Source organism: Ambystoma mexicanum, chromosome 1q, assembly GCF_040938575.1.
Source record: "Ambystoma mexicanum isolate Mex_15411 chromosome 1q, UKY_AmexF1_1, whole genome shotgun sequence".
Classification (NCBI taxonomy): Eukaryota; Metazoa; Chordata; class Amphibia; order Caudata; family Ambystomatidae; genus Ambystoma; species Ambystoma mexicanum.
In genome coordinates, this window is record NC_090922.1 from 418,069,679 (window position 1) to 418,093,135 (window position 23,457).

Here is a 23,457-nt window from a genome sequence, read left to right on the forward strand (position 1 = left end):
AAAAATAAAGCTGACTCTGGTGATACTGCCATGGTTTTTATGTGTGGATTGTATTGGTGATATTCACCCTCCTTATAGGGTTTATTACCAGCCAGTGTTGTTTATAATAAAAGCGAAGTATAAATTAATTTCACAGTTTCAAGTCATTCGTTGATTCCTTTGTTGGTGACAAATGGTGTTATAGTGGGATTAATAGGAAATGACCAGCTGGTAACTATTTTCTCTGGAAAAATTAATACACAATAAAATAGGGGAATCCAGCTATTAAACAGGCAATTTAGGTCCTGAAAAATTATTGATGGGCCATCAATTCCAGTTGATTACCGTCATGCCCGATTAACATGGTTGGTCCAGAACAAAGAAGCTAAACCCCAAATCATCAAGTGGTTCTTCGATCTTCAATCATTCACCTGCACTGTTGAACATCGGGAAGGGAAACCTCAGTCCAGCCTGGACTGCCTTACCTCCCATCCCATCCGTATAAAAGGGAGCAAGGTAGCCAAATGCAAAGAGGGGCGAAAATGTGACAGTCACATGAGAAAGGATGGCCACTCGTCTCGGGAGAATAGCTCAGGGGCAACGTGCTTGCCTTGGAAGTAAGACGACACAGAGAAACACAGGTTCGAACCCCGGTCCGCACTTAGAAACCAATGGGTATTAAGCCTGTTATAAATAACATATCATATCATATCTGTGATGCTTACCCCAGGGCAATATATGGATGATCCCCCATGACATCTCACCCAATCCCAATCATATCACCAGGTCCATCAACATCCACCCAAGCCTAGTGTAAATGAGCAAACCAGATGCTCAAAAAAATTAACAGTAACTGCGTTCCACAAGCCTGGACTGCAAGCACAATACACAGCAGGGATAGATTCCAAGTGAGGGTTGTCCATGGCTTAAAGCATGAATGCGACACATTTTACCAGGTATTCTTCACACTACAACACCCAGGAAGACCGCCCTGTAGATGATCGAATCAGAGACAGTAGTGTGTGGATGCCAAACAAAACTGACACAAACTCGAGGAAACAATGACTGAATCAGGCTACCGTCATGAGAGGGCTGCCTGATTTCAAGATGGCAGGTGTCCTATGTAAAGCCTTCACCCACAGAAATATGTGGCCCTGACAAGCAATCCAAGCTACATCAGACGTAAATGGGAAGCGGGAGAGCACAATTACCACCAACCATTCCTGAGTTTCTATGTGTCCCGGATAAGACCCACATTGTTCCAATCCCAGCCTGAGTGCAGTCAGAGAGTTTGGAGAAATGGCGATAGAGGAGAAGTGTGTGAAGTGATCCATGAAGCAGGAGGGGAAAGAGAGTGGCAGGTAGAGGATGGGTGTGGAAAGAGTCAAGATCTGATAGGAGGAGGAGGAAGGATACAGTGTAAGGTAGAGTACAGAGTCTGTTGGACTTTGAGCTGCAAAGCGCAAAAGGGCTCCCTTTTCCCCATGGCAACTGCGAGAGGAACCTGGACCCTGAGCATCTCCATGAATTTGCGAGTGACTTTTTAGGACCCATTCAGTGTGATACAACTCTGAAGATACAACTCTGAATACTAACTATTGGGGACTATAGAACCTGGATTTAGGATCTCATTTCTTCTTAGACTCGGGCTTGAAAACCCCTCTCTCTTTCACATGTTTCCTTTGGACCATTTCCACTGTTCTTTTCTTGTTCCCTGTAGGCCTTACTCCCACCTAATGTTGTATGTAATAGACCTGAGTTATAAAATCTTTTCACAGTTTCAAGTCCTCCATTGATCTCTTGGTCAGCGGCAGATCATCTGGAGTCAAGAATATGACACCATACATCATATAAGCAAAGAGTAATCTCCACAGCGAAATCGAAAGAAAAGGTAAAGTGGAGGGAAAGGTGAATGAGGGTGACAGGTGTTTCTTAGTTCAGGAAGACTTTCATCTCACGGTCCATGTTGTTACCATTTACCACTCCTCTCATATCCATGGCCATCTTGCTTCCATCCTCTAAATATGAATTTCGCTATGGTCTCCACTTTCTGGTGGGACCTGCTCAAAGTGGAAGAAGAATTGCAGTAGCAAAGACTTCCTCTTGGAATGTCTTTCAAAATGTACGCGACCAGGAGAGCTCATATCCTTCTTTCAAATAGCCAGAAAATGAAGATCCTTGGACACAGTGATCTTTAAACTTACACCATATATGTGAATTGACAGGTCTGTTAAGGCGTGATGTGGAAGGCCCCTGCAATGTTACATTTGTTTTTGTTTTCACCATGATGACAGACATTTCATTTTGTACCTGTAAAGAACTCCATGGGACGTATTCAAGTATGCTGATGGTCATGATGCCTCTAGAATTCACTGGGAATATGTTGCTCTGTAGGTGTCTTTCTTTGTGTTATACATTATGAGATGTCTCATATACAACAGTTCAGAGATCAATGGCCGCTGTTGTGAGGCGTCTGTTTTCTCATGGGATCTAATACACTTGCACACTGTATTCGAGATATATAATTACACATCTAATTGTACTGTTGTCTACACACTGTGACGTCTGGTGTGCATATTTCTTGAGTATGAGCAGGGAACTTGTCTACTGTACTTTCACTTGCTTTGACTTTTTACATCACTGTATAATATAATTCGACTTTGTGGGTGAGCACTGCTTGTAGGTAATATGGAGGCGTTTTCTATGGGGCTTTTGTAGATTGTCTATAGATTTCTCTCTGAAAAAACCCATCGGATATGAAAAGTGTGATGTCCTGATGTGCCTTATTGTCTTTGCAACTGGTGGTTGTAAATCCTAGTTGTTATTGTTGACATGTGCAACAGATTCTTGAGGTGCAGTTTCTATCTCTTTCAAGATCATACACATGTAGTCAATTTAACATGCCTATACCGCCAATAAGGGTCATTTTAGGGGTTCTATACGAATTGACCGAATGACAATTGTCCGAATGACAATTGACCTTCGGCACAATTCACCGAATTTAAAAGGTCAATTAGGATATATATGCAGGGGGAAACCCCTCACAACCCCCCACCCAATCTAAGCCCGCCCCGCAACCCCCCACCCAATCCCCTTATATTACTAAAAACCCTAACTAACCCACTATATATATATATATATATACTTATATATATATATATATATACAAATAATCATAAAGATTTGTACAGAAGGTCAATTAGGACCACTGTCATTCGATCAATTGTGCCATTTGGACAATTGCTTTCGGTCAGTTCCGGTAATACACATTTTAGGTGTGATTTACCTAAAAATGGCTAAATAAATGTTTAAATAATGCCATTCCCAGCAGTGTGCATCTCCAGTTGGCTGCTGAAAAACATGTTTTCCTTAAGGTGAAAACGAGCATCTGAGTGAGCTTTTATTTATGTTGTACATGTCTGGCTGACCTGCTGTTAAGACATTGCTTTGCTGCCTCCTTTCATTGATCATGTCTGAGCAGGGCACACCGTGCTTTAACATCTAGAGTCAAGTTACATTCTGCCTGTTCTATTGAGGATATTCTTAGTGTCTCTGTTGTAAGAGGGAAGAACTTTAACATAGGGCAGCAGAGAGTATTGAATCAATTCAGAGATCTTTTCAGTCATAGGTGTCAATAACAATGTTGATGGGTGGGCGAGGTAGGAACATGCTGGGAAGGGTCTGAGATAATGTCCAGGGGTCACTGGTGTCATGCAATGTAAATGTTATCCCTCTTCTTGTCTAAAGGCACATTGGGCCCATTCAGGTCTGTAGTACCTTTTCATCAGTTCTGCCATTAGTTCAGAGGTGGGGATATTGGGCAATTTAGAGCATACTTCTCAATCTATGATGTGCTTGTGTAGTCAAGTCTGCGCATTGTGACGACATAACCAGCTTTGTCAATCTCTGATATCCCCAGATCTTTGATGTTTACGGGTTTAGGAAGAGCCTGTGTTTCCTTGTTTTCAGGTTTTCATGGCCATTATCTGCATGTTTGCACATTCTATCTTCTAGCTCTGATTAAGATGGAGTACAACCATTTTATAAGAATGTTCAAATGTATTGCCAGACAGTGTATATACCCATTGTTTTCATTCTATTTGTTTGTAGATACCACAATTACCTCATTGACTTTTAGTTTGAATCCTGCTTTTTCTTTTTTTTAACCATACACTCCCTCCAATACTCGGCTCCAACCTCCTTCTACTGGATATTACATCTACACACACACACACACGCACACCTACTTTGGTTGTACGACCAACAGGTGTTTGTATTTTAGTATTTTATTATACATTATATAGCACCTTTAACCAAAGCGCTTTACAGAGAACAATTAACTGTACATTAAAATCAGCAATAGAAATCCGTGTTCAGAGTCAACCAGTATCAATCAAACAGACGACTGAAGTAAATGAGTTTTTAAAGAAGAACGGAACAGGGAATAGTCTTCTCTCTTATCGGGAGGTAATAGAGCAGAGACATAGATGGAAAAGGATGCAGTGAAGGGGAGCAAGAAGTTGAAAAGATTGAAAACGGGATTGTGCACAAGGGGCACGAGGAACTTAAGTCGAAAAAGACCCGCCGAACAGAGAGAACGAGAAAGAGAATAGAATAAGAGGAGAGATGCAAGATAGTTGGGTGCAAGACCATAGAGAGATTTAAAGACTAAACAAAGGAAGTTGTACTTGAGCTGGGAATAGAAAGAAAGACATCCAAGTGATGCAAGAGATGAAGAAATTGAGTCCCGATAAGAGAGAAGACAAAGTGAAAGAATAGAAGAATGGTATATTAATTTAAGTGGAGCAAGACGTGAGCAGGGAAGACTAAAGAATAGAACAGAGCAGTAGAAGGGTCGAGAAAACACTAACGAGGATATAAGAAGCTTTGTGGCATGTAAAGTAAGAAAACAGCAAATTTTACATATGTTATGAAGATGAAATTGATAGGCGCACGAGGTAAGAGAGTTATGATGAGCGGATGGAAAGATTAACGTCAATGTAGAGACCAAGATTGCGAGCAGTGAGGGAGATAGGGAGATAGGAGGGAGGAAAGAAAATAGCAGGGGAGGAGACGGGGTGGGAGTTGAATTAAAAGTCAACAGGCTTCATCACAAGCTTGGCGGTCTTGGAAAAAAGTGGTGGTAATTCCATTATCGCCACTTTTCCTGCATGGCCAAACTACAAGTTTGGTGGTGGGGTGACCAGAATTACCAGCAGATCCCAGCTATCGGTAATTCTAGCATCCTACCACCAAAGAATGCTGGTATTGCCAGCACCGATATTACCAGTGCCGGTAATACCGGCAATTCTCCCCATGGAGTCCTACACCATGGAATGGGGAATTACCACCGTTGCCGGCAGTTGGGATATGCCGGCAATCCCAAATGCTGGCAATGGTATTACCATTTTGGTGGTATCCTACCGGATTTCCTGGCGGGATGCCATCAAAATTGTAATGAGGCCCAACGTGTTAATATTTTATTTATATAGCGCTTTCACCAAAAAGTACATAGAACATGCAATTATCCCCCAACCAAAGTTGGTACTCATTTATCAATTTCGGAAGCATGAAACGCTGAGTTGGCCATGCCAGGATGTAATCCTGTGATCTGCAGATCATACATAGCCCGCAGCAGCGAGTGCTCCACCCACTGAGCTACTTTACCAATATAAGTGTGGTTCCTGAAACCACAGATTACCCACGGTTTGTTACTTCCCTCTTCTACCCAACTAACCAACTCACCTCAAAATCTCCTACAATATACACACACAACTCACCTCACACCTCAGGCCTCCCAGTTACCACATAAGCATTAAGGGAGCCATTACACAGCTCCCTCCTTTACCTCTACTTGACCTCACGCATCTGTGACTAAACCAGGCCGCAAGCGCCATACTCTATTAGATCTTAGGCTCTCCCCTCAGGATAAACATAACCTCCAAACACATAGAACCTGACCGGCACTCAGGAATCGGCTACTTCTGACTTACACTCAACCACACCCCAGGTTTTGTATCTGCTCCCCCCTCTTCAACTAGCACCCCCCTTCCCTCTTTTATGACATGGCCATGAGCAGCGAATCCACTGACATGGCAGAAGGGTGCTATACAAGATCACCTGACTTACTAGCGTGATAAACTGAGAGGGACTGGCATTCCCTGCACAAGTTTCCCCGGCTCGCAATATCCACCAAAACAGGGCTGTTCAAAATGCAATGCCTCCCCGAGCTGCCCCCTTGCATATATGCTCCTATAATAGGAGAATGTGCAATGGCAAACATTTCCCGAAATAAATGAGCTAGGCCTCCATAGAGATTAAACTGAAACTGTACCAGACACATTCACTTTTGCAGAAGAGGCCACACAGAAGAAATTGGTTTGGGAGCACAAAAAAAAGGCCCAGTAGCCTTCCATCCCAGAACAATTACTGTAATGTGGCACAAGTCTTTACATTGATTTATCTAATTGAGAAGAACAGAATTTTAAAAGGGAGGTCATCCACACAGCATCTTAAAATGCCTACTGATTTCCAGTCAGTCTAAATTCACTATTCATGATACACGTGTGATGGCCTTTGTTATGTCTGGTCACCCTCTACAATGCTTAAAACACATGGGTTACACACTTGTGTTTCCCTCAACTAAACTGTAGGTGTTCACCATCACCCCATATTATGTTATGTTATCTTAACATCTTAAAGGTTCTTGTACTGCGCAAGGTTGCCAATTCCTCAAGGAGGGTGGGGGATGGGGTTTGCTACTCGGATTGAGCAGGAGAAAAGCAGGAGAAGTTTGATGTGCTGGTGCGTTTTCTGTTGGTAGCCGTGTTGTTGAGGTGAGCTTGGTTTCATGTTGGGTTTCATTAGCTGGTAAGATAGCTCAGAGAGTTAACCCCTTGCTTTATGATATGATATGATAGGTTATTTATAACGCGCTTAATACCCAGAAGTTTGTAAGCGTGGACCGGGGATCGAACTGAACCTGTGTTGCTCTGTGTCATCTTGTTTCCAAGGCAAGCACATTACTGCTGAGCTTTCCTCCCGAGAGCACTTTGGCTATAGGTGTGGGCAGCCACAAGATCAAATCCCATCAAAGACGACTCACCCCTTCATCCATCTCAGGTTGATAAATTGATTACCACTGAGTTGGGTGTTACTAGAACCTATCAATACAGCACGTGGACCCTGGGGGCAACCTGCACGAAGCACTGTTTGAAAATGTGCTATTGTTATTAGACGTCATGCTTTACAACTGGTCTCCTTTGCACCCAGCCAAGTCTGACTTTGTGTGTGGGATTAAGTAGAGCCTAGCAGCGCCCCTATTTTACATTTAACCCCTTACTTTCAGCTCTTTTCTCCAGCGACTCTTCGTCCTCCCCTTCCCTGCGCCGGGCATACAGGATTACTTTGGAGGGCAGCCTCCAATCATCGGACATCATCACGCCCTTATGGCCACTTGAGGCGACAGCAACGTTTGGAAACAACGAAATGAAAATGGTGCGAGCCTCTTCAAAATGTATTTGCTGGTCGTATTCAACCACCAATTGTATAATATTCAGCAAGTACAACGTGTGACGGGTGATTTCAGAATTGCTTGATATTTAAGTCGAACACCATTTTGATTTAGTAACATGCGCAAACTGCTGCGGAGATTCGCAGGTTACTTGCCAGCCACAAAATCAGTGGTTGAAGTGTACGAAAAGAAGTAGTGGAATTATGCTCCCTACTGGCCTGCACCGCTAACCACAGACCCCATCGCCGCACCGCCTCCCATGCACAATAAAAACCCCAAAACACATGCACCTACTGTTTAAGGGCATGTCCAGGGCAGCGCACTGAAAGTGCAAGTTTCAACTTCTTCCTACACTTTTATTTTAAAACGAAACCATTCCAGAACGGTTTCTTTTTATAATAAAACTATAGGAACAGTAAAACTTAATTAAAATAGGTATAGGAGCACTGCTCCCGACCGCTCCCGCCCACTTCGACCACTGCACAAAATGCATGCAAAGGTGCATGGACACACTCTCAGGGCCCCATTACAAGTTTGGCGTTATTTGCTGTGGCAATATCACAGAAACAAAATTACTGTTACCACTCACAGTAACCAAATTTCACAGGGCCTCATTACACGGAAGGCGGTAATGGTTAACGCCCACCGTTAATGGTAACGGTGACCGTTAACCATTACCGCCTTACTACGAGGTCCCTTAGCGGGTTGGTGCTTTAACGCCTGCTTTTTGCAGGCGTTAAAAACCAACCCGCTAAGGGACCTCGGAGCTAATTACGGCACCGCAAAATTGCGGTGCCGTAATTAGCACCTTCCCCATTCCCATAGAGACCTATGGGGCAGAAATGCTAATGGGGAAGGGCAATGGCGGAAGGGGGATTTACCGCTCCTCCAACCTTGGAATGGGGCGGTAAATCCCCTTTCCGCCAAGGCGGTGGCAGTATTTTACCGGCATGAGCCATGGCGCTAATAGCGCCATGGCTCACCGCCTTCCGTGTAATGAGGCCCACAGTATTATTTTGAGTCCCATTAAAAGGTTGGTGGTATTAGCTGTATTAATACCACAAAACTGAATTACAATTACCACTCACAATAACAAAAAATAATGGTATTATTTTGTGTCCCATTAAATGTTTGGCGATATTGGCTGTGCTAATACTACAACACTGAATTACAGTTACCACTCACAGTAACACACATTCACGGTATTATTTCTGGTAATGGTTATTCCCCATTTTGCAGTCTTATTGGACTCCTTTGTGAATAGGCATAATTACCGCATCTGGATATTCTGCCTGGGCGATTTACACATGGAGGTACGACCTCCATTTGCGTCTGGGTGCATTTTTAGTATATGGGTCCAGAAACCCAAATTGATGCAGAGTGTTAAAACAGGCGGCATTCCGAAATACCACCTGCTTTACTGTAATCACACAACTTGTGCTGATGCCATGGATGTGACCATGGAATAGAGGTCCTGGTTTTCCCATCAGACTGAAACAGATTGCGCTCCCCCTTCATACGTTATGCCTCTTACAGGGGCACACATGAGCTTGCTGCAAAATTGCACTGATAGAATAAGTAGTTGCAGTGCAGCATTGTGTTGCCCTAGGGTAATACTGCACTAAATTGCCCTTGCCTCAGTGCAAAGGCTCAATAATAAGGCCCCCTGTTGACACCTCAGCCAGTAAAGTTGACCCTCATGCAGGTCGCGAGGGCACAGTGATGGCGCTTGCCCTAGGGACCCAAGCATCCTTGAAGCTGCCTTGATGGGAAGTTATGCAGTCTTCTCCTCCCGCAGGTTGATCACATTTCTACCTCATGTTTGTCAATTCAATTAATTCAATCAAATTGTTGTAATGCCTATAGGAGGGAAGGGAATTATGTCAGCAGTTAATGTAGTACATGTGCATTTTTCTTCACACCATTTCTTTTGCTTGGTAAGTCACTGGGCCTCATTCTAAGTTGGGTTGGTTCAGTAAAAATCTGTAAGTAATACCGTTAATGCTGCATTATCACACTTCCCAACTACAAGTTTGGGATAAACTGGAGGAAAAACCTCCAGCAAAAGTGGCCAATTAGGTGGTATTACAGACAGCAGAATTACCGCCCGCAGTAATACCGCCAAAATCCCCCATGGAGTCCTATGGACTCCAATTATTGGGGACTAACACTGTCTACCGCCATTTGTAATCCAGCAGTAATACTGCCGGACAAAGTGGCGATGACAGTACAGTAATATAGTTTGGTGATATCTCAGTGGATTTACCGCTGAGATACCACCAAACGTAACATGAGGCCCACTGTAACAGATATGGTATGCTCAAACGTTTTTATGTTGTCAATAAGTATGTTTTTTATTTATTGAAAAACAGGCATGTTAATATCAATCAGAAATGACTTACAATAGTACATTTATAGATGGTGGATGCAATCCCACAAAGGGTGTCTGTACAATGGCACAAAGATGAAAACAAGTGGTAAGCCAGTTTGTAGGGTGTTAAAAAGTAGGACATATACCAGGGACAAAACAAAAAGTAAACATTACATAAGAAAACAGGTTATTTACAAATGTAACATTAGCCTAACGGGGCAAATGCTTCAAACTGAAGAGGAGTACTATTTAAATATACAAAATTACATTAATAAGTGTCACTGGAGGCAGTGGTGGGGTCAAGTCGGGAAGCTCAGGGAGAGGGCAGGGCAAACTCACTCTTTAGCAAGTAAGTGACGTTTAATCAAAGCTTTGAGGAGAGCCACAGTTGGGCTGACTTTGATTTTTGCAGGCAGTTTGTTCCAGTGGAGCAGGGTGAGTAGGGAGAAAAAGCAGAAGCGAGAGGAGAAAAAGGGAGGGTATGTGATGGCGAGGTCGAGTGCATAGAAGGATTGGAGGGAGCGAGATGATAAGTTAACTGAGATACAGTCAGACAGGTCCTGTGGAGCAAGCACATTGATCGTTTTGTAGACCAGGATTGAGGTTGTGCATGGAAAGCCAACCAGCTTGTTGTTGGTAGGTAGAAGTGGGGGAGGATCTGGGTAGGTTGTAGATCGTGCAGGTACCAAAGTTCAGGACTTCCTGCCTCATCACGAGTTTAGCGGTAACCCTTAAATGCGGTGGTAACGCTATTACTGCTGCATTTAAGGGTCTGCCAAATCACGGTCTTGGCGGATTTACCCCCAGCTCTTAACTAGGGGCAAATCTGCTGCGATTTTACTGATTTTCAGCACTATTACCGCCGGCAGTAATACCGCAGTCGGTAATAGCACCGAACATTCCCCATTGGGCCCAATGGGGAATGGGAAATTCCAGAATGGGCCAAATGGGGAATGGGGACTTACCGTTCCGCCAAACCCGTGATCCGGCGCTAATAGCACCAGCGGGTTTGGTGGTAGGGCTAATGGGGTTAGCGCCCAACTTCTGATGAGGCCCTTTGTCTAGTGGGAGGAAGGAGTAAATGGGAATGCCAAGGGGTAGACTTGAGTAGTAGTCAAGTTTCCTGAGCACAACAGTGGAGAGCAGTTATTAAGAAAAGGATGACTTTTGAGAATGTTGAGGATGTTATTTCAAGCAGCAGAGGCAGTGGTAGTGATGAATTGTTGCATCCGTAAGCAAGAAGGTCAGGCAGAAAGGAGCCTGGAGAGGAGGGTAGATATAGTATTGGAAGTCGGGAGAAAGATGACTTCTGTTTTTGAAGAATTCAGCAAATGGCAGCGGAGAGCCATCCAGTGATGAATTACAGTGAGACAGTTCGTATTCCATTTTGAGATGGCGGAGGGGAATGAGGGCTATGAGAACAATATTTGAGTGTCATTAGTAAAAAGGTGATAGTGAAAGCCAAAGAATGAGATAAGTCTTCCCAGAGCAGAGGTATAGAGGGTGAAGAGCAGAGGTCCAAGGACTGATTCTTGGGGATGCCAACAGGGGGAGGGAGTGGCGTCAGAGGTTTGTGAGTTACAAGAGATTTTTAAAGGATTGACCTTTCAGGTAGTGGCTGATCTAGGAAAGAGCTCATTTTCCTGGAGAGAGAGCAGGCCAGATGAGTGTTCAACAGTGTCAAAAGTGGCAAAAAGGTCCAAAAGGAGGAGTATAGAAGAAAGTTTAGCATGGTGAGCATTAGAGAGAAAGTTGGAGTCATGTATGAGTGCAGTCTCAGTGGAAAGTTTACTACAGAAGCCAGAGTGAAGTGAATCTCCATGTCCATTATCCTTAAGGTACTTAGTGATCCAGTCAAAGACCATCCACTCAAGGACTTATAAATAAGGGAGGAGAGAAACTGGGTAATAGTTTGCTGTAATGTTTGGGTCAGCAGATGGTTATTTCAATAGGGGTAAGACAGTTGCAGATTTGAAGGAGACAGGGAAATGCCCAGCGGAGAGAGGTTAAAGAGCTAAGAGAGACATGGGCAATTGATTGAGACTAAAGCCCTCATTACAAGGTTTGGTGGTAATTCTGCTGTATTCCTGTCGAACTACTGCCAAAATCGATTACCATTACTGCCACTTGGTCCTGTGGGTTTACCATGGGATTACAAGTGGTGACATGGTGGTGTAAATCCTCATTTCCGGAGTCCATAGGACTCAACAGGGATTTTGGTGGAGCTACCATCGGCGGTAGTTCTGCTGCACTAATTCTGCCGATAATTGGCAGAACTGGCTTTTTCCTGGAGATAAATCTGCCCCCTACTGCCGATCTCATAGTTCAGCTGTGCGGGAATGTAGCCGTAACAGAATTTTTCCCACACCGCTAACCTCATAATGAGGCCCAAAGTCTTTAACCATTTGGGGAGCAAAAGGGTCGATAGGAGCACAAGATGGGTTGGCACTGAGAGGTGTGGGTAGTAATTCAATAGGAGAGGTAGGGGAGAAGTAGTAGAAAGTAGAAGAGTTTTGGGGACTTGGTGGAAATAAACAGGGTTGGGGAGGGAGACAGTGGGGGCTGTGAGAGATTCACACATTTTAGGGGAAAGTAGGGGAAAGTAGTGAGCAAAGTCATTAACAGAAAGGAGGCGATGGAGGAGGAGGCTTCGTAGGCATGAGCAAAGATTAGAGAGTCGATTAAAGTTTACGGGGTGATTGCAAAGAGAGGAGATTAGGATTGTGAAGAAGAATTTGGCAGAGGTTATGATATAATATGATAGGTTATTTACAATACGCTTAATACCCAGAGGTTTCTAAGCACGGACCCTGGGTTTGAACCTGTGGTGCTCCGTGTCGTCTTGCTTCCAAGGCGAGCACGTTGCCCGTGAGCTATCCTACCGAGATATGGTAGCAAGGGAATATTTGCAGAGAAAGGATAGGGTAGGTGCCCGTAACTTGCACCAGTTTCATAGGTCACAGTGCATGGATGTCTGAGGGTATGAATTTCAGAGGTGATCGAAGGCAAAGGACAGGGATGGGAAGGTGTGAATGTGTGAGCAGGATAGTATTCGTCAAATGGAGTCCTATGTGCATAGTGAAAGTCAGAGAAAGCATGGTCAATGGAAGAGGCATGAATAAGGGAAAGAGACAGGAGAGAGGTACACTAATCATCAAGGTCCTGCCTGGCTTTCCTTTTAGTCGTTGAAGAGGGGAGATGAGGAGTAGAAGGACCGATATTAAAGTGCATTATGGAGTGATAAGAGGTAAAGGGGTGAATGGAGATGTCAGAGGAGGAGAGTGAGTTAGAGAGAAAGACAAGGTCAAGAGAGTCCCCAACAGATTAGCTAAAGTCAGTAGAGGCAGTGGTCAGATAGGAAGGAGTTATGTTTAAGCCAAGTGGCCACAGAGCGTTTGGGGATGTTACAGTCCCCCAGCATTACAGTGGGGATGTTGGTAGGAAGTGACTCAACCTAAAGAACACTCTCGGATGCTTCATACATTCAACATTTCTGTCATGTATTGTAAACTGAAGCATCATACAGTTACAGCTTACTGTGGCCAGCGTGGGACATTATAGATGTCCTGAGATATGTACTGGATGACAAATTGTTTTTATTGTATCTTTTCACACTACATGTATCTTTAATGTGTACAGGATGCCACATTTTTTGTATTGCATCGCTTTACACTGCATGCATCTTTGATATGTACGGGATGCCACACTGTTTTTATTGCATCTCTTCACACTGCTGTGTACGGGATGCCAAATTGTTTTTATTGCATCTCTACACACTGCATGCATCTTTGATATGTACGGGATGCCACATTGTTTTATTGCATCATTTCAGGCTGCATGCATCTTTGAGGTGTACGGGTTGCCACATTGTTTTTATTGCATCTTCACACTGCATGCATCTTTGATGTGTATGAGATGCCACATTGTTTTTATTGCATCTCTTCGCACTGCATGCATCTTTGATGTGTACGGGATGCCACATTGTTTTTATTGCATCTCTTTACACTGCGTGCATCTTTGTTAGCTGGAATTAACTGTAGAAAGTTTGGAAGTTATAGGGCACCATTTACCTAAATTGTACCCGCAGGCTACCCACCTTACAGAAATGCTATTTGCTTTCTTTTTAGGGATGCTTTGCTCACCAGCTCCATCAACTGCGTCACTAGCTTCATCTCAGGATTTGCAATTTTCTCCATTTTGGGGTACATGGCCCAGAAGCACAATGTCAAAATTGAAGATGTTGCCACGGAAGGTAGGTGGGTTGTTTTATTTTGCATCTCTACAGAATTTAGACATAATTCTGCACGCCCGTAGAATGATATGCTCCTTCTGAACAAGACAGATTGGAACAAAACGTTTCATTTTATCGTGCTTACATTTTTTATATGTGGTGTCTAAAAGTTATGTTGCATGAGAAATCGAGAGGATGTCATCATTATTCGGTTATGAAAAACCTTGAATTTGCTTTAAGACATTATGCAAAGCAGTAGATTATGATGAATAGGTTCTGAAACCAACTTGTAAATCAAATGCTGGCCCACCGTATGGCAATACTGGAACAATACAGAAATTAGTAAACAAGATGTTACACTGTTTACTTGATGTGCAAACTAATTTTTTTGAAAGGATATTTAAAAGATATAGCTTCAAAATTATGAGTCGGAAAACACAGAAAACACCAAATTTGTTTAAACGACTTTCGCCCATTTTTTATCGGAGAATAGAGTGGTTGAGGGGTTAGGGTATTAAATAAAGTGAGTGGATGTCGGGGGTCTCCCCCGCATTTTAACCAACAAAAGAAGGCAACATTTTATTTTAAAAAATGTGGTTTTATGTACAATGTTGTATTTTTGTTTTCTCACCATTTCAACGTAGAACCATTAAAAAATGTAACAACTCATACACAATGAGGCAAGCAAATTATGAACATCAGGTTCATGGCCAACATTAACCAACTTGAACAACTGTTTGAAGCTGATGAAATTAAATTATTTGAGAAAGTATATTTAAAAATACCAAGCTTTTGCAAGAGAAATGAAATTCAAGATATAATGTTTAGACATCTATTTATTCAGCCTCAGTATGAGTTTGCTGGTATCTGGGCTTTTTTTATTTGTATTTTATTTGTGTTTTATTGAGCGCCTTAAGTCAAAGCGCTGTACATAGAATACAGATCAGTAAAATACAAATCAATAAACAATAAAATCCAGGAAACAATCACTCAAGGATGTTGGGGCATATGAGATTTCAGAGAACCACAGAGTCGAGAATAAACATAAGTAGAACGGAGAGAGAGTAAAAGAGCATTCCAATGAAGGTGACCAAGAAGTTCCAAGGAGCGAAAACGAAACTGAGCACAAGGGGCCGTGGCGGCTGAAGTAAAAATTGAGAAGAGGAGCGAAGGGAGCGAGAAGGGATATAGAAAGATAGTAGTGCAGTAAGATAGCTGCGAGCAGCGCCATATAGAGATTTGTAGACAAGACAAAGACAATTACATTTCATTTGAGAATGAAAAGGCAGCCAACCAATTGTTACAAGTGAAGAAGTGATAGAATCCCGACACGGGTGAAGACACAAGAGACAAATAGAGAAATTAAATACTGATTTAAGGGGAACAATACGGGAGTTAGGGAGTCCAAGCAGGGCAGACGAACAGTAAAAGAGCAGAGAAAAAAATAGAGAAGAAATTAAGAGTTTACATGCTTGAAAGGTAAGAAATGGACAAGCTTTGCAAATATTTTAGAGATCAAAGCGATAGGAATGGGAAGTCAATGAAATATGATAGGAGAAGGAAAGATTTGTGTCGAATTAAAGACCAAGATTACGGGCCGTAGATGAAATTTGAATCTTAGCTGGGGGAAAGGATATAAAAGAGGGAGGAAGAGTGTTGCCAGGAAAAAATAGTACTTCCGTGTTCCCGGTATTGAGGGTAAGGTAGTGAGAAGACATCCAAGATTTAATTGCAACAAAACAAGCGGAAAGATTGTGATGAATTTTGGGAGAAAAAAAAGAGAAAGAAAGAAATAGTTGGGTGTCGTCTGCAGAGAAATGGTGAGATAGCCCAAAAGAAGAAATGATAACCGCAAGATAAGATTTATAGAGGGAGACTAGAAAAGGGCCCAGCACTGACCCTTGAGGCATCCCGTGAGCCAATGAGAACGACTTAGAGGACTTACCTGCCCAAGAGACAGAGAATCGTCTGTTAGAGAGGTAAGAGTGAAACCTGCACACAAAGGGCCTGCGAGACCAAAAGATGAAAGGGAAGCCAAAAGTAAAGAGTGACCAACAGTGCCAAAAGCGGTTGACAGGTCTAGAAGAATAAGAAAAGAAGGGTGTTTAGAATAGCGTGTGGAAAGAAGGGAGTTCAGTACAGAGAGAATAACCGTTTCTGTAGAGTGAAGAGGACAGAAGCCAGCCTGGAACTGGGGAAGAATAAAAGAATTAGTAACAAATGTAGAGATCTGAGAATAAACAAGCCATTCCAGAAGTTTGGAAAGATAAGGCAGTAGAGAGATAGGACATAAATTAGAGACAATCAGAGGATCAGCAGTGGATTTCTTTAGAATTGGAATAATGGATGCGTGCTTAAATGATACAAGAAAGGTGGAAGTAGAAGGACAAATGTTAAAGAAGCAAGCAAGATAAGGTACAAGAAACGGATAGACCTTGGGAATTAGGGGATAGGGTCTGTAGAGGAGGCTGCCGGATTACAAGTGGCAGTGGCATTGTAGGTCCCCATTAGTGTAATTCTGCCAAAAATGGGTAGAAAGTCTGCAGATTTACCTCCAGCTCAGAGCTGGAGGTGAATCCCCCAACTTTCCGCCCACCTCATAGTTGGGCGGTATGCTAATGCAGTGATATATGGTAATACCGCCACATTTTACCCGCACTGCCAAACTCATCATGAGGCCCAGCATTGTTTTTTACCCATCTCCACACTGAGTGCCAAGCCACTTCTAAGAGTCATGAGTGGATGAGGACTTTGGGGATAGGAACCGGGGAAAGGTTTCTGGGTGCAAGAGCAGTGGAATGGTTAGAGAAGTGTAGATAGTGAGGAAATAGAACCCCGTTCTTAGCTATCTATAGTTTCACATTCCAGGTGCCTGATTACTAGTAGATTTCTTTTCCTTGTTATGATTTTTGTTCTTCTAATGAGTTCCATACTTCTTGACCTGTCAGCCCAAGAGATACTGATTCAATCGTCCAAGGCTTGGACCTTCCTAAATGCGGGTTGATTTATTGTGTTCTCAACCATCAGTCAAGAATATCGGAGAAAAGTTGGGAATTGGGATGGAGCCGTCCAGGCCAGTAAAAGTAGGAGATAGCTTGAACTCTGTGATTTCAAATATGATATTATGGACAGCATTTGATGACATGTGATATTTCGATAGATATCACCCACTCTATATGCTACTTTTTTCTGCTTGCATAAACCAACAGTAGTAAATAATAGTAAATGCAAAAAATGCCCTGGATCCCAAGCTACAGAGGACCTACGGGAGATTTTTTTCAGCATGTCATGTGATTATTTTTCTGTGGGTTCTGTAGGGAAGGCATGGTATCACATGTATGACACAGACACAATGGGTACATTTTCTAAAATCTTTATTGAAGTTGTTTGGGCTGGAGAAACTCCTACTTTGCCATATAACTAAGATGGGATTAGTCTTGAACATCAAACGATAAACAAAACTGTCCTGGAGGAGTCCGTCAAATCGATAAAACCTAATGCCTGCCCTATATCTTGTACAAAAAAGTGTATAAAGAAGAAATGTATGCAAAGGAATAAATCGGTGTTCAATAGAATAAATGTGGTTGAACCAGCTCTCCTCCACTTTAGACCTCACGGAGTAAGGCTGTCCTTGTAGGCAGGATGACACACCCTGGCTCAGTTTTCAACACAATAAGCAGTTACAAAATGTCGATCGAGGCCAGCCTGGCCTTCCACGTTAAAGTCTCTTTTCCTGACTTCCAAATAATGTTTCAACAAAAAATTCACATGGGTCCCCCTCTGTCGGGCTCAGACCTCTCACAACAAAGTTCATGTAGGTCTGCCTCTGTCGGGCTCAGACCTTTCACAACAGAGTTCAACTAAAACTTGCAACTTGTTCCCCAAGCTTACTACATTTCAGGTCTCCCTCTGTCAGGCTGGGACCACTTTCAGATGTCAAAGACCTTCGAATGTGCATGGCTCTCTTTACAGACCACTGCAGGACCACTTTGACTCAAAGTTCATGGTTTAACTTTCACTCTCCCTTTCTCTGGGAGTTAAATCTTGCTTACTTGACTTTTGCTGTTCATTTGCTTTACCGCTTTAAACAATTTACCTTTCACAGAGACTTTGAAGTGGGCTACTTTCTTTCACCGGACCACCCTGTTGCTTAGTATTGCTGATTTCACAGCTGTCCTTACTTCAAAGTTCATTCACAGATCTGCCTTTCTTCACATCTCATCCACACACGTGCAGCCTTCACTTGTGATCTAATGTTGCTACTACTTTAAACTTTAAGACACACTGGTCTCTGTGACTCTCGCTCAGAGTGTGTCTCTAGGTTCTGCCTTTTATTCATGTGAGGGGAGTTAATTGGTATCAGGTGTATGCACTTAGAATCAAGTGCCTGACTTTGCCTGATCCGATTAGCAGGACATGTTCAGCACGATGTGTGAAAGTTAATGTTGTTGCTCTCAGTCACCCTCTGCCTCGGCCCAGTGTTTGTGTAAAAGGGGGGGGGGAGTTGGGACCTCGGAGTATCCTAAAAAATAGGATGTGTTAGATAAAAAAAATGGGGGGAATATTGCATCTCACCATCGCCTGTCTCACCCCCACTCTCCAAAGACCCCTCACCCAGGTGATCCTCCTGCACTGGTCCACCCCCAGGTCTGGATCCACAGGCCATGACCATGCCCTGGCCACCTGAGAGAGAGATCCCTGGGGACTAGCGGGTGAGACACTGTCTGGTATCCCACAGTTCAGATGGAAAAGGAGATTTCTAAAAAAAATTGGCGCAACCGTCAATTTTCCAAAACCAATGACTCAGCAGGGGTATTTTTAAAGTTACAGAACCATAAAAGAACTAGCATTTAATTGGGTATTTATATGTGTGAGGAACTGCCATCTAGCAAGGGTGTTAGAGCCCCGGCTTTTTTTTATTTTTATTTACTAACTAGCACTTCCCACAGGTTCTGTAGACAGGCCCATAATAATCTCACATTCTTTGATATTGGATTCATTTTTCCAATAGATTTTTGCTTTTTGGGAGGCATCCGGAAAGAGAAAAGCATCGAAATTACACAAAATGTAAATGTCTCTGGTGTGGTGTAGTGCATTGTCATGCAAATATCTCAGAAACGGTGCGTCCTAGGGCCTTGAAACTTAATTTTCGAAGTCCCACAGGGAACTATGAGTTTTGTTCCTCGCATCAAGATGCTTAAAATGATCTTCATCGAGTCCATCTACTATCACATTGATGTTTTGTTGATTTCAGGCAACCTTTTTATGTGCGAAGGGTCTGAAATTCAGAGAAAGGGGTAGGATGTCCAAATGCCATGTAATCTGTAACGTCTGCATAGTCCTAACAGGCACTATGCCAAATACACAAAAGTAAAATTTCCCTGGTGCTGCGCAGTGCGTTGCAGTTCTTTGCGGTGCAAATATATCAGAAACGGGGCATCCTACGGCCTTGAAACGTAGTTTTCGAGGTCCCCTTTGATTTTTGTTGCCCGCATCAAGGCGCATTAAATGAGCTTTATGCGGTTCTTCTACGACGACATTGATGTTTCACTGATTTGAGGCAACCGGCTCATTTGTGAAGGGGCTGAAATCTGGGGAAAGGGATGAGGTGTCAACATGTCATGTAGCCAGTAACGTCCAGATTGTCCTTACAGGTAACTGTGCCAAATTTGGTCCAGATTGGTGGAACGGTGTGGAATTGTTTAAGGAACAAGAGATGTTCTGCCTTTCATATATATATATATAGAGAGAGATAAACTTATGTGGGTAATACCATCTTAGAAAGGGTGGCCTGCTAACCAGGCCCCCTTTCATAAACTCCATGCTAAAAGCATAACAAACACCTGTGCCATGCTGCATCAGTCTCCTGAGCCACAGCACCTGCTCTCCAGTAGAACTACACAGGATTGGAGGTCACAGGTGCCGTGTTTGACAGTTGCTGTGACAGCTCAGTTACTGCAGTGCAGACGTTGCATTTAAGATTACACCTCTGTTCAAAATTCAATGATTATGATAATTCCCTCACTTGGTGAAATGGTAATCTGAAAATATAAACCAGACCCTGTGTGCTATGGTGGTGGTGGGTTTACATAATTGTTAAGAGCCACATCTGATTTATATTATACATGTGCCTGCACTGTGAGCCCAGCTCATCCGTAATATTCTGGTCAGACAGCCTGTCCCTGCAAACCCTGCAAAACCAGATACTGAATGGCTTTGCCTCTCCTTTGATCATTTCTGAGGTCCGGCAACACTTCTCCCTAGTCCAGAAAGCAGTCATCATATGTTGTCCTGGGAAACAAGAATCAAAGAGCAAATCAAACAAAAAAGGACTAGCCTCAGATCAGGGTGTTGCATACTAAAGGGCCATTGCTGCCATGGGTCTGAGGAGGGGCGGAGTTACTGTAGACAGAGGGAGTTCAGCACAAGTGGGGAAGGGTTCCACCATCTTGTTTCTCTCTTTACCTCTCTTTCCTTCTTGTTTCCTCCACTTCCTTTAGTACAAAGCGTTTTGGTTACGATGTAAGAAGGCAAAGACCACTTGCTAAAAGCCTAGAGATTGGACCCCTGAAAGCAGGCGTACCTTTGTCCAATCACCTGAGGACTGCTGCCTGTAAAAGAGGACCCTTCAGGAGAGAAGTTATTTCCAAATGCTTCCAGTTGTGAGATGAAGCCATAAGATCCAAGGCAGAGGCAAGCTCTGCTCCACAACCGTCCCCAGGACACATAGGGGCTGACCTGCTACTGGAGTAAGACCTGCCTCTCGGCTGGTACCAAGGACCTTACTGGAGGTTAAGGAATCCTGCATGTGTTTGCCAGCCTCTCCCATGTTTGAGAGAATGTGAACATGGACCTAGAGTGTCCCGAAGCCCATGGAATTGGAACTCACAGCACTCTGAGTGCCGGAACAGCCAGGATCCCTGTGTTTTTGCCACCAAACCACTTTGAGACCTTTTTCAAACCCGTTTGACAGAGTCAAACCAACAGGCCTTTGACACTGGCTTGATCTTTGAGCCTCTGTGTCCAACATTAAAACCGTTCACATCTGCACCTCGCCAGCTGAGCGGAACATTGCTGTGGCTTGAAATAGAAGCTCATTGCTGCAACCGTTGTGTCCAAACCACTTTTTGAACCACCAGTCTCTTCGTCACCAACCCAAACTGATGGTTGAACTGACCGTGGTGGCCTCATTGAACAATGATCCTTGAACACTGCATCGAACTGCCTGACTCCGGTCCCCAGCATCTGGACTGTCAAACCAACTGTTGAACAGACCTTGATGGCCCTCATGACCCACACTTCTTCAAACGCTACTTTGAACTACAGCAAGCCTCAGCCCGACCATTGCTCGACAGGTGACCCTCCGCCTAGAACCATGCGACTGCCACCTTCGCACCTGGTTTGAATTGCACACACAGCACCAAATAGCCTGGATAGACACTGCCAAACCGCCAAGAACAAGTGAAAGATATTATTGACTTCTAAATTTCCCCCGGTTCATTTTTGGGCCCTAACAATTGGTTAGATCACCTTTAATCCCTTTTTCGAACAAGAAGATAGCCTTTTCTGAACATTGAAATTTTATATTGCCTTTCACCCCTGTTTCATTACCTAGAGTGCAGCATCTTTCTATGTTTGCATATTCCCGAAAACATGCATTGATATTGTTTGGACTGGCTATGGCTAATAGATCATATTGAATGCTTGGATGGACACCTGTCCTGGGATAGTATTCTCTTCTGTCCATGATTTGTTCTGTACATCTCTGTTTTTAGGTGAAAGTTACTTTCAACAGAGATAGGTATATCTCAGAAGTGTTTCCTCTTTTTGGAATACTCCATGGTGTACTTAATGCAACATTGGAAGCCATTTCATGATTGATGGAATTGTTTTAAGAAATGTTTGCCTTCTGTCTACATTATGAAAATGTCATAAATGTATCCCATATATACTTGTGGTTTCTCAGATTATTGCTGTGAGAACATCTGCTCGAAGTCTGCCATGAAAAGTTTAGCAAACTGAGGTGCCATTTTATTCTCTGATCTGATCCAGTCCTCTCTTTGAATGTAATGTTTGCCAGTGGCTGATTCACAGCCTTCAGGGCGCATAGGGTTCTGCCCTTGGAGGCTTTCTGGCTTCACCACCTTCCTCTTGGACTGCCATCCCTAGGGTGCCAACCTGTATTTTTACCCTATTCTTCTTTGGGATTTATTACCTGCATTAAGTTCCTGGTGCTGATTGAGAGTTTGTATTATAACAACAAAAGAAAAGCCTCTAAGCCATATCAAGATTGTGTATCCACATTAATGTGGTGGTAGATTCAGTGGTTTGCAAAATATTACTCTCTAGTCATATAATACACAGGTATCAACACATTTTATTCACAATTTGCACTCAGTATTCTAAACACATTCATTTAAAACCTTTACATCAGTACTGCATATATGATGCTACAAAACATAAATAATCCAATACATTTTAAAGACCAAGGGCCTCATTACAAGTGTGCCGGTCCAGTAACAACGGTGCTGGTAAGCCTACGAGCAATACGAGTCTGCAGGCGGGTGCCGTCCCGCCTGCCAGGTCAGACCTGGCCAGTGGAACGGCACTCGCCCACGGACTTTCACAGGAGCACCGGGGCTGTTATTAACGGTGCCGGTGCTTATGTCATCCCCATTCCCATTGAGTCCTCTGGGACTCAAATGGGAATGTGGATTAACAATTTACCGGCGCCTGACTTCCTGGATCACTGGGGTCATAATCCTCTGGTGATTCCGGCAAGCCAGGTGCCGGTAAATATTGCAAGTCTGGCGGCAACCTGCTTGTAGCACTGGCAGGGTTACCGCTGGACTTGTAATGAGGCCCCAAGTTTTTGTCACCTGATTACCCAAGGTTTGGGTCCTCTGACCCTAATTTCTGGCCTTTCCAAAACAACAAAACGGTTATATGGGCCTTGTGACAATCCTACCATGCAAGTGCATGTAAAAGGTGGTAAGTGCAAGGGGAGGGGTGAGGGAGAAGTGCAGGAGTGGAGTGCCCCCAAGGGTGGTGTACCAGGCAAGTGTCAGGTGGGCGAAGGTGGCAAGTGCCATGGGAGAGGGGGGGGAGGAGGAAGAGTATGGTGGACAGGGAGGACCTGTTGAGCTAGTCCAGGAAAGGGGGCTTGAGTCTGGAGGGACCAAGCCCCAGTTGCATTGGCAGATGGACTGTAAGCAAAGGAGGGGGTGAGGGAAAGTAGAGGAGAAAAGGAAAGTTTTGAGAAGTTTCTGGAACTCAAGAAGATCCAGCACAAGTCTGGAGGGAAGGTTCCAGAGGTGGAAGCCAGCCGAGAAAAAGGATCTACCTCCCACTCTCTGCTTGGAG

The 23,457-nt window shown here is 43.6% G+C and overlaps 1 protein-coding gene across 1 annotated transcript in view; it reads left to right on the forward strand.

The window, feature by feature from the left end:
- SLC6A2 (solute carrier family 6 member 2) overlaps positions 1-23,457 on the forward strand; it is a 1,124,598-nt gene that overhangs the window by 840,530 nt on the left and 260,611 nt on the right. Inside the window, exon 8 of the mRNA XM_069639646.1 lies at positions 13,991-14,115. Within this exon, the coding sequence (XP_069495747.1) occupies positions 13,991-14,115 (125 nt within the window). The remainder of the gene's footprint in view (positions 1-13,990; positions 14,116-23,457) is intronic.